At 41.9% G+C, this 12,235-nt stretch overlaps 1 protein-coding gene across 3 annotated transcripts in view; it reads right to left on the reverse strand.

The window, feature by feature from the left end:
• The window catches only part of CPOX (coproporphyrinogen oxidase), a 217,103-nt gene that overhangs the window by 55,550 nt on the left and 149,318 nt on the right, over nt 1–12,235 (reverse strand). The window contains exons 5-8 of one of the 3 annotated variants that reach the window (XM_070071951.1): nt 11,751–11,969; nt 6,522–6,626; nt 5,780–5,905; nt 2,594–2,612 (exon numbers count right to left, since the gene is read on the reverse strand). In XM_070071951.1, the coding sequence (XP_069928052.1) occupies nt 5,818–5,905; nt 6,522–6,626; nt 11,751–11,969 (412 nt within the window). In that variant the 3' untranslated portion in view covers nt 2,594–2,612; nt 5,780–5,817. Of the gene's footprint in view, nt 1–2,593; nt 2,613–5,669; nt 5,906–6,521; nt 6,627–11,750; nt 11,970–12,235 lie in introns of those variants that run through there. The other 2 variants (XM_002716741.5, XM_070071952.1) reach the window with 2 other exon arrangements.

The following is a 12,235-nucleotide window of genomic DNA, read 5'->3' on the forward strand; positions in this document are numbered from 1 at the left end:
CACATAACTAAAATGTGTGGCAGAGTAATACAGCATAGCCCTGAAAATAATTTCCAAATGGATCTTTAAGAAAAGTACTCTAGAAACCTGTGCCCTCGCAGACTAGGAATAAGATAGTTACACAGTCAAGCAATACAGAGATTAACACCCCAACATAGCACAAAATAGTGTTGGACAAACAAAAGTTGACAAGTGATTCATAAGGCAGTACTATAAAACTCAAATGTTTTGTGGTAAGTAGAGAGTACATGGAATAACTGAATGAACATGGACTGTGATGAGGACAATACTAGAAGTAAAAGGTGCTGAACGAGTAGAAGAGATTGAGTACAAAGGTTTCTTGGAGGGGCTATGAGCTGGGCATGGCAGCATGAACGAGCAGTTAGGATTCCTGAGTCCAAGCAGAGGTGGTAGTACTCTGAGCAAAGGGCAGGAGGGATATAATCCAGGGAATGTTCAGAATAAAAGGTGAATGGAGCACATTTAGTGTGAGCCTGAAGTACATGGCACAGCTGGTTAAGCCACCATCTGCAGTGCCTGCATCTCATGTGGGCACCAGTTCGAGTCCTGGTTGTTCCACTTCCAATCCAGCTCCCTGCTAATGCACCTTGGAAAGCAGCAGAGGGTAGCCCAAGGGCCTGGGCCGCTGCACCCACGTAGAAATAGGGAAAAAGCTCCCGGCCCCTGGCTTCTGCCTGGCCCAGCCCCAGCCCCAGCCGTTGCTGCCATTTAGGGAGTGAACCAGTGTATGGAAGGTCTCTCTCTGTCTCTTCTCTCTCTCTCTAACCCTCTCAAATAAATACATCTTTAAAAGAAAAAGGAAGAGAAAGAAATACAGAAGATAAAGCTGAAAAGAGAGGTAGAAGTCAAATGGTGGATTGCTTTGAATGACCAAGTTTAGCATCTTTTCTGTAGGAGATGGAGCTTCAAATGTTTCAGCAGGATAGCGACAACGGGATTTGGGGAAATATTTCTGAAGGGAGGCGGTAGGTATCAGAGTGCCCAAGGCAAGTAGGGTACTACAAAAACTCAGGTGACAGAAAATGAGAGACCAAAGTAGGGTGGTGGTGATGGGAGGAGGAAAGAATCCCAGGGTCAGTTCAAAGGTAGATTCAGGCCGGCAACGTGGCTCACTTGGCTAATCCTCCACGTGCAGCACCAGCACCCCGGGTGCTAGTCCCAGTTGGGGCGCCGGATTCTGTCCCGATTGCTCTTCTTCCAGTCCAGCTCTCTGCTGTGGCCCAGGAAGGCAGTGGAGGATGGCCCAAGTGCTTGGGCCCTGCACCCACATGGGAGACTAGGAAGAAGCACCTAGCTCCTGGCTTCGGATCGGTGCAGCGTGCTGGCTGCAGCGCGCCGAACATAGTGGCCTTATTGGGGGGGGGGGGGGGAGGGTAAACCAACAAAAAAGGAAGACCTTTCTCTCTGTCTTTCTCTCTCACTGTCTAACCCTGCCTGTCCAAAAAAAAAAAAAAAAAAAAAAAAAAAAAAAAAAGGTAGATTCAGCAGGAATTGATTAAGGCAAACAGGGAGTGAAAGAGTAAAATCTATATTGTAGTTCTGAGTGTGAAAGGCTATATGAAGGTATTGAAGATGATCACAAATTCCCAGATACCCCTCCAGCTGAGAGTTCAAATCTAATTTCCTTCCCTTTCCCTTGGAACCTGGAACTGGTCTTAACAACTCGTTGTAACCAGTGGAATGTGGAAGAAGTGATACTACATAACCTGAGGCTAGTTCAGAAAAGAAGTGGGCTGTTCCTGTCTTGTTGCATAGATGACATGTCCTAACCCATCTGTGTGCACTGCAATCTCTAGCTCAGGGGAGCCCTCTGCTTGACTTGTCCAAATCGAAGCATAGATGTGCAAGCAAAAAAAAAGAAAAAAAAAAAAAACTTGCAGATGATTACTGCCTTGATGAACTGTTAATAGTGAAAGACAAATGGTAGAATCAATCCCAGAGAAACTGATTATTTGGCTTTCAAATACGAGAAGCATTCATCTCAAATGCTAGCTGAGTAGGAGTGCTGTGGTTTGCATGTGGTTTGTCTCCCAAAGGTTCATCTGCTAGAGGCTTGGTCCTCAGTCTGCAGCACTGAGGTGGTGGAACCTTTAAGAGGTGGAGTCCAGTGGGAAGTTATAAGGTCATTGCAGGCACTGCCTTTGGAGGGGATGAATGTTGGTCTTGTAGAGGGAGTTCTCAAGAGTGATTATAAAGCTGGGCCACTCAAGGCCTTATGCATGGCCTTTTCTGTATGTGACCATGTTCCTTCCTGCTTCTCTACCACATTGTGACACAGAGAAAAAGGCCTCTGCCAGCAGCCAAACTGATGGGATTTTCAGCCTCCAAAATTGTGATCTAAATAAGTCTCTTCATAAAACTCCCAGACTCAGCTATTTTTGTTATGGAAACAAATCAGCCTAATTTAACCTGGGTAAGCAGAGTCTAGCACTGGACAGAAAGTAGTAGTAAGAAGATTGCTCCACAACATTTACATCTCTCTACCCAACCACACTTCTGACCACTACTATGCACATGTAATGCAGCCGGAGTTAGGTGTTCAGGCTATTTGGAGGTACACCCTGGTCTTCTAGAAGACTCAGAGCAGACATCTATAAGAATTTAAAAGAGAAACTCAGTTTGAAAACCAGCAGAATGATCTATTTTCCAAGTTATACAACTCACTCATTTTTCCAGACATAGCTTTATCCATATTAAATGTATGGTTACTGAAGGTCATGAAAACATGTGAACAGAAAATTCAAAATTTTATCTTAGTCCAATACCAAATCACAATAATGTTTGTTTTTATTTTTTAAATTTATTTATTTGAAAGGTAGAGTTACAGAGACAAAGAGAGAGACACAGAGAGATCTTCCATCCTCTGATTTACTCCCCAAATATCTTCAGCATCTGGAGCTGGGCCAGGCTGAAACCAGGAGCCAGGGGCTTTATCTTGGTTTCCCATGTGGGTGCAGTAGTCCAAGGACTTGGCCCATCCTCTGCTGCTTTCCCAGGTGCATTAGCAGGGAACTAGATTGGAAGTGGAGCAGCCAGTACTCAAAACAGCATCCATATAAGATGCCAACGTCACATGTAGTTGCTTAACCCATTACACCACAATGCCATCCCCCTCCCTCCCCCAACCCCCAATAGTCTTAAACAGAACTAAATAGGCTAGCAGATCCATATCAGAAATGACCATTTTTTAAATAATATCAGTTATTTGGACATTTGTTTCTCTATGCTGTTTTCCCCAGTATCAGCTTTACTGAAGCATTATTCATATGTACAGTAAAATTCCATGATTTGAAGTATCAAGTGCAATGAGTTTTAATAATTGTATGTGTACACAGTCTAGTAATCACTGCAATCAAGATAAAGAAAATTTCCATCACTTCAGAATATCCTTTTGTTTCTTTCACAAACAATTCCCCAGCCCCAGGCAATGATTGGTCTGCTTTCTGTTACTAAGTTTTCTTTTTTATAAGATTTTTGGCTTTTTAATTTTAATTAGCTTTTAATAGATTAATGTACTTTGTAGATCCAGTTCTAAGAACATAATGATACTCCCTTCCTCCTTCCCTCCTGGTCATTAAGTGTTGACTTTTTTAGGCTTCTATAAAGTGTCATCATATAGCAAGCTTCTTTTCTTTGGCATAATGTTTTTGGTATTCATCCATGTTTTTGCATTGATTAGTAGTTACTCCTTTCCATTACTGAGTAGTATTTTAATGTGTGCATATATCACAAATTATTTATTCATTTGCCTGCTGATGACCACTTGGGTTGTCAGTAATTTTGGCTATCACAAATTAAGTTAGAGGGACCAATGCTATTGCATAGCCAGTAAAGCTGCCACCTGCCGTGCTGGCATCCTATATGGGCGCCAGTTTGTGTCCCAGCTGCTCCACTTCCAATCCAGCTCCCAAGGGCTAATGTGCCTGGGAAACCAGTGGAGGATGGAAAGTCCTTGGGCCCCTGTATGCACATGGGAGACCCAGAAGAAGCTCCTGGCTCCTGGCTTTGGATTGGCCCAGCTCTGGCCGTTGCAGTCATTTGTGGAGTGAACTGGCAGATGGAATATCTCTCTCTCTGCCTTTCAGAAAAATAAATAAATCTTAAAAAAAAAAAAAAAGAATAAGAAGATGAAGAAGAAGAAAAAGGTTAGGGCAGGCATGTGGAGCAGCAGGCTAAGCCGCCCCTTGGGAAACTCATATCCTACATTACAGTGCTGGTTCAAGTCTTAGCTATTCAACATTTCCAGTCCAGCTCGGTGCCAATGCACCTAGGAAGCAGAGGACAATGGCTCAAGTACTTGGGTCCTTGCCACGCACATGAGAGACCCAGATGGAGTACCTGGCTACTAGCTTCCACCTGGTCCAGTCCTAGCTGTGTAGCAATTTGGGAACCAAACCAGCATATGAAACATCTCTCTCCTGTCTCTCCCTTGCTCTGTCATTCTGCCTTGCAAATAAAAAAAGTTTCAAATAAAAAAGCTGTTATGATCACAGGATATATATACATTTCTCTTGAATAAAATACCTAGTAATGAGGAATGATGCCTTTTATACTAAAAAACACTTGTGGTTTACCCTATCAATTATTCTGACAAAATGAAGCATACAAAAGTTTCTTATTTCATAATAAAATTTATTAGATTTATTGTAAAACAGTTGAAGAATTTATACATTTTCCAGCCCTAAAAGAGTCACACACAATCACATATGTTCAATATATTCCAGGACTGTGCTTAACATATTTGAGAATCTATTCCCTATAATCTTCAATACATTATGAATCAAATAAAATAATATGCTCATGTTATAAACAAATAAGTTGTACATTAAGAATCCTGTTGTGATTTTTCTCTTAAGAACATAGAATTGTAGACTCTCTCATTTGAAAATGAGGATGACCTCACTTAGTTTTATAAAGAAATATTTGTATAAAATGCCTACATGGCTTCTCATTTAAGTTGCATCTGCTTTAATTAAAGAAAGAAAATACTACTCATTTCATTTTCCAAATGAGAGAGATTTCCTAAATTTACAACATCCTAGGATTGTTCTTGGTCTGAAGTTCCATGTAGAAATGTCTGGAATAGCAAACTTTAAGTATCAGAATACAGGGATATAAGCTTTACACTCAAAAGAGCAGAGAATCCAAATATTAACAAATTACAGTTCCAGAAAACTCAAAAATACAACCTAGACATCCCCTGTTTAAATAACATAATTGTCACTTTAAAGTTAAAACTACAAGTCACTGAAATATAGCATATGCAGAGATCAGGAAAATTCCAAGTGTTCCTAAATAACTATCATTATAAAAATGAATATTCATTTTATAATACACAGTCTCTGGAGAAAAATACATAAGGATTATATCAAAGAGACTTCTGTCATAACAAAGTAAAACTTTAACCTTCAATGTATGTTCTAAAATTACTAAGAAGGTTCAACTTCACGAAATTAATGAAAATAAAATGTAGCCAACATCAGTGATTTTTGTGACACAAACTAAAACTTAAAAAAATACATAAAACAAAAATAAGAAGAGTTTCCTGGCACATCCAATATTTATGTTCCCTTATCTCAGCACTTGGAAACTCCATGTCAGATTCTATAAACTAGTCATAAAAAATAAGTTTTTAATCAATCGACTCTACCAATCTGCCATCTGACACCCATCACTGACAACATCCAACACATTCTAGCACCTACCAACTGCCACACAGTGGCAACAGTGCAGGCCAGCGCAGCGAGGGGACACACACCTGCGCTCCCAAGCCCCAGCACAGCTGCTCTGCCTGCGTCAATGCACCCAGTCCCTCGGGTGGCGCAGAACTTCCAGAATTTCAGCTTCTTTGGAATTCTCTGAGGGTGAATGCATGTACTCCCATCTATGAGTGTCCAAAACAAGCCAAATAATAATAAACATATATAACTCATAAATGAAAAATAAAATTCCAAGACAGAAAAAAAAAAGTCTTATATCTCTTTGTCTCTACTGCGCCTATTGTGCCTAGCACCCACTAGACTTTGATTTGCGGCTAAATAAATAAAGTTACTTAACAATACTGGAGCATATTTTGGCTAACATTAATAGCCCAGAGTCAAAATACACTTGCAATATAAATTAGGGTTTCTTAAAGTGTAGAACTTTGGTTGACCCATGGGCCAACTTTTTTAGCTTAATGTTGATGCCTACCTCTTCCCAGAAGAAAAACAGATAGGGCAGGTGAGTCTCTCGCAAAACCAGACACCACAACCCAGCGACTCAGGCTACCTTCTCACTCCTCTTCAACACCTGTTCTCACATGCAAAGTTGTGTCGTTCAGTCCTGTCACCCTTTTAAAACTCCATCTGATTGGCCTTAATTATTCGACTGTGATTTTCTTTAAAATCAGCAGAGTCAAAATCAACTAATAGTTAGGGCATTTTCAGTGTTAACTTTCACACTTCGTGGGAGTCCAGGAATTGGGATGGGTGAATTAGTAGAATGAGCTATGTCCTTACCGTGCAGTGAGAGGTAGTGACATCAAGATGCTTTCAATCCTGGACCCTGGAGTGAAGAGGCCGAACTTTGTGCCCCGATCATACAGCAGGTTAAATTCAACATACCTGACATGAAGACATCAATAACATTAATGGTGAGCAGGGTGAAATCTTTCTTAAGAAAGATGAACCCATAATGAATATTTAACAGGGATCTCCTGCCAGTTCCCATTAGCTGGAACTGGCACAGAGGACACCAGCCTGCCGCCCACTGTGCTTTCTCCATCTGGGCAGGCACAAATAAAAGGGTATTCTACCCAGTAAACAATAGGTGACAGATTCTGTCCCAACACAGAGCAGTTCTAAAACAAGAAGGTTATGTTTTCCCATAAACAAACAGAAAGGACACAAAGCTGAGAACTTTCAGGCACAGCAACAATGAAGAAAAGAGCCTCCTTTCTCGGGCTACCACAGCTCTGGCCCTCTCCACAGTCCAGGATGTTTCGGAGTACATTTCATGTACTGTCACTCACAAGTACTACAGCCAACACAGTGTAAAACTTTTGTAACTGAAAGGCCAAATACTTCTAAGGGCAATCTATTAAGAACGAGGTAACCGCCTTTACAAAGTAGTCAACAGCATGAACATGTACTCATGATTCAGTCTTCCCGGATAACAAAAGGTACTGTTTCCGAGTTGCAGTGCTGCTGTTTTGCTTTATTTTTAGAAAAACATCATCAGCATCAACCAAAACTTGGTTCAGTGTATTAGTTCTCCCACAAGTGCTATAGAGTCAGATCTGGACCCCATCCAGAGCCTACAAATCTGGGCCTGCCTTTAACACCCTGGGATAGAAAAGGACCTCTTCTCATCAAGTTCAAAAGAGTAATTTCTACGAAACAAAAGAATGTAGATTCAGAAATCTGAAAGTCAATCAAAAGCCCCCCAACCAGATCACTTCTCAACTCCTGACTACTTTCTTGACCCAAACTGCACTCAGATATTCTCATTTCTCTCACTCTACTGTCCTAAGCCTACCTATAGCCAAATTTCTAGAATCTCTACTTACTCTATTTTTAAAAGCACCTTTGTTGGGCCGGCGCCGCGGCTCAATAGGCTAATCCTCCACCTAGTGGCGCCGGCACCCCGAGTTCTAGTCCCGGTCGGAGCGCCGGATTCTGTCCCGGTTGCCCCTCTTCCAGGCCAGCTCTCTGCTGTGGCCAGGGAGTGCAGTGGAGGATGGCCCAAGTACTTGGGCCCTGCACTCCACAGGAGACCAGGAGAAGCACCTGGCTCCTGCCTTCAGATCAGCACGGTGCGCCGGCCGCAGCGCGCCAGCCATGGCGGCCATTGGAGGGTGAACCAACGGCAAAAAGGAAGACCTTCCTTTCTCTCTGTCTCTCTCTCTCACTATCCACTCTGCCTGTCAAAAAAAACAAAACAAAAAAAAAAACAAAAACAAAAACAAACAAAAAAACACCTTTGCATGAGGAAACTTATCAAAGGACCTACAGAAATTTAAATAATGGGATCTCACAGATCCTAATTCTCACCGGATATTTTTAACCGATTCATTTTAAGGCATTCATGACTATGAGTATTTAATACAAAGAAGTTCAAAAAGTTTATGGAAAAGTGAAATTAAAAGATAAGTTTATGGGGCCAGCATTGCAGCATAGTGGGTAGCCTTCCGTGATACCAGCATCCCATATGGATGCTGATTCAAGTCCTGGCTGCTCCACTTCCAGACCAGCTCCCTGCTAACGGCCTGGGAAAAGCAGTGTAAGATGGCTCAAGCACTTGTGCCTCTGTCGTCCACATGGGAGACCTGGATGAAGCTCCTGGCTTTGGCCTGACTCGGACCTGGTTGTTGTGGACACTTGGGGAGTGAACCAGGGGATGGAAGAGCTCCGTCTCTCCCTCTCTCCCTGTAACTCTTTCAAACAAATAAATCTTTCTTAAAAAGGAAAAAAATGTTGGCTGGTGCCATGGCTCATTTGGCTAATCCTCCAACTACGGCACCGGCACTCCGGGTTCTAGTCACAGTTGGGATGCCAGAATCTGTCCCGGTTGCTCCTCTTCCAGTCCAACTCTCTGCTGTGACCCGGGAAGGCAGTGGAGGATGGCCCAAGTGCTTGGGCCCTGCACCCGCATGGGAGACCAGGAGGAAGCAACTGACTCCTGGCTTCGGATTGGTGCAGCGCACTGGCTGTAGTGGCCATTTGGGGGGTGAACCAATGGAAGGAACACCTTTCTCTCTGTCTCTCTCTCTCTCACTGTCTAACTCTGCCTGTCCAAAAAAAAAAAAAAAAAAAAGTTTATTTTGGTGCCAAAAAATGTGAAATCCACAGAAAGTTTTTTCATAAGATACATTTTCCACAAACTGTGTAAAGTACTCTCATACTTTCTTGTGTCTGTTTGAAAAGATAGTTGAAATGAATCTTTTGAAGTCATTCCCAGGACCATGAATTCACCTCCTGACTCCCTTTTTTCACCTTTCTAAAATACGACCGCTACAAGATAACTGCAATTACCTCGTTTGTATTATTGTGTTCATTAAGTAATATATTCAGACGCTCATAAGAGGCTCCCTAGATGAGTTTTCTGCAGGATCTCTGAGTTCATTTCCTTTTTTGAGTGGAGGATGCCCTTTGTTCTACATTCTGACTCCTGGCAGATTTTACTTAGATCAGACCATCCTAGTCCTTTTCATATGTATATCCTCTTTGAAATGCCTGAGAGTTATGAACTTGAACCAATCCTTTCAATTTAATGCCTAAATTTTACCCCACTTCTCTTTCCTAAAGTAAAACAAAACAGAAAGTTAAAGGCCTTTAGTTTTTATTCTATGAAAAAAAAAATAACTACAAGACTTAAGTCCAAAATCTGGGGAGAATAGTGATAACTGCGGGCAAGACTGGATGAGAATGACAAATAGGAAATCTTAGTCCTAGGGAAAGCAGACTGACCACTGAAAGGGAGAAGTGGGAGCAGGAAGAATCATGCAAGAAGCATATACATAACAGGTTATGAATGCAGAGTAAGGAACTGAAGACAGTGCTGATAATCCCAGGGAAGGCCTCAGGTAATCTTAAACTCCAGAGCTTATGCCATCTTAAACTGCAGAATGAGGCCCTGTTGGAACAGTCACAAAATATACCTCAAAAAATTAATCTAACAGGCCCAAATTCTGCCTAAACCAAAAGATATCAGATGAGATGGGCGTCTGGTGTTGCAATCAAGACACTTTAAAATGCCTACATCCCATACTGGAGTGCCTGGGTTCAATACCTGGCTCCAGTTCTTGACTCCAGCTTCCTGCTAATGTAGACCCTGGTGATGGGTCAACTCACTGGGTTCCTGACACCCACTTGGGAGACTTAGATTGAGTTCCCAGCTCCTTGCACCTCTGGCTGTTATGGGCATTCTGGGAATGAATCAGTAGATGGGAACAGTCTCACATTCTCTCTGCCTCTCAAATATATTTTTGAAGACACTAAATGTAAAACGATACACATACAATGGAACTTTCAGAATGATTTGCCATTACAAAATGTAAACAAAACGAGAAATTTCTACAGCTAAGATATAGACTTCACCTAATTAGTATTCACAAAATCTGCCAGCTCTGTACATGAAATCTTGCACACATCTCAAACACTTTACTTTCCATAGAGTTTTACATCATCTTCCTATGGATGTCTTCCCCACCAAACTCTAAGCCTTTTCTGTAGTAGATCCACAGTATGCCCATCTTTGCAGCCAGGCCAGGGTTCTAACCATCGGGGGCCCACTACAAATGCCAAGTGAAAAAAGGAAAGATTGGCAAAAGTGTATTTGAGAAATTATGGAAACAAACAAATAAACAGAGAAATCACAAAACAGATGCCATAGAAATTTCTAAACTGAAAATTTAGTCAAATTTCATTTTTCCAAGTTGATAAATAGGGACTCTATTATACAGGCAACCATAAGAAAACTAAATAGAGACATTTCTCTCTAGATTCAGAGCATTATTTAAGTTGACCTCTTTAGGGCAAAACTTTTCCCTCTTAGTACCCAAAGCTTCATGCCTCAGAATTAACATAAATGAGAAAAACCACTTTATAATCATGGACCAGTGGCCTGTATGAAATTAAGACGGCAATGAGATACTGATGTGGGCTGGCAGGATTGGTAATTTGGAGCTGATTCACAAGTACACAGTGCCTGAAGATGACCTCAGATTTGTCACCCAACTGAGATCATTAAGTTCAATGCACAAAACAGTGTGGCCAAGCTAAGTATCCTGCTTCAACTACTTCACTTCCTTTACCTACTGGACAGACTAAGTTTTGAAGTCATGGTAACTCGCGTCCATATCTGAGACCAGCTGTTTCATCGAAGGCATTTTCTGAGAGTAAGTTACCTCACCTGTAAAATGATAATTATATCTATCTCACAGCTTTGCTGAGAAAATTGGATGTAAAATGCCTATCTCGGTGGTTATACACAGAAAGGGCTCCAAAAATTGTAAGATTTGTCATTAAACGGGGCCGGTGCTGTGGCGCAGTGGGTTAACGCCCTGGCCTGAAGCGCCGGCATCCCATATGGGTGCCGGTTCTAGTCCTGGCTGCTCCTCTTCTGATCCAGCTCTCTGCAATGGCCTGGGAAAGCAGTAAAAGATGGCCCAAGTCCTTGGGCCCCTGCACCCACGTGGGAGACCAAGAAGAAGCTCCTGGCTTTGGATTGGCACAGCTCCAGCTGTTGCGGCCAATTGGGGAGTGAACCAGCAGATGGAAGACCTCTCTCTCCCTCTCTCTCTGCCTCTCCTCTCTCTGTGTAACTCTTTCAAATAAATAAATAAATCTTTAAAAAAAATTTTGTCATTAAATGTAAGTAATTTCTGAAATTGTTATTTCCATTAAAGTAACTTCCATGAAATCTTTATGATGAGTGGGAAAAAAGGTGTGACTCAAAATTTAGAAAGCAGCAAAAACATTAAATGATGCCCATTTTAGCATAAGGTTAAAGGGTATTGTTAGAAGCCTAAAAGAAATCAGCTGAATTAAATTCAGCAAGGATTTACTGCAGACCTACTATGCGTCTCTAATATACAGATGAACTAAATGAAATTTGCTAGCTTTAGAATACCAATTTAAATGCTGTTTTTAACTCATCTAATGTTCATCTGGTTATGAAAAGCATCAACACAATTACTACAGAGAATCTGTGCAAGACAACACACTGCGGACTAGTTTTGCACTCACCGTCCTCTTCTGAGTTGCTGCCACAGCTTCTCTTGGGGCGTGAATGAGTCATCACAGTGCTTTTTCACAAGGGGAATATAAGAAGGTACGACTGCCTGGGCACAGCTCTGCACAAAGCGAAACACCTCCTCCTTGGATGGAGAGTCAAGGTCATCGAAAAAAATCCCACCGATGCCCCTCCGCTCTCCACGATGGGCTATAAAAAAGTAATCGTCACACCTAGAAAATGCAGCCGGGCCAAATGGGGAAGAGAAGAGGGTGGGGAGGAGAAGAACAGGAAAATCAGTGTGACTCTTTCAGTTCAGAGCACTATCCTTCACTAACAACCAGTTTAGTGTCCTTTCTGCCCATCTAGGAAAATGAAACTTTAGATAGAGCTTTTGCATCGATAGTCACTGGAGAAAACGCTGATACTTGTGTCAGACGAGCAACCAGGCAACTTACCTAACTTACCAACTGAATCCTAACAGGCTGAGTGTAAAGAG

This window comes from Oryctolagus cuniculus, chromosome 4 (assembly GCF_964237555.1).
Source record: "Oryctolagus cuniculus chromosome 4, mOryCun1.1, whole genome shotgun sequence".
NCBI lineage: Eukaryota > Metazoa > Chordata > Mammalia > Lagomorpha > Leporidae > Oryctolagus > Oryctolagus cuniculus.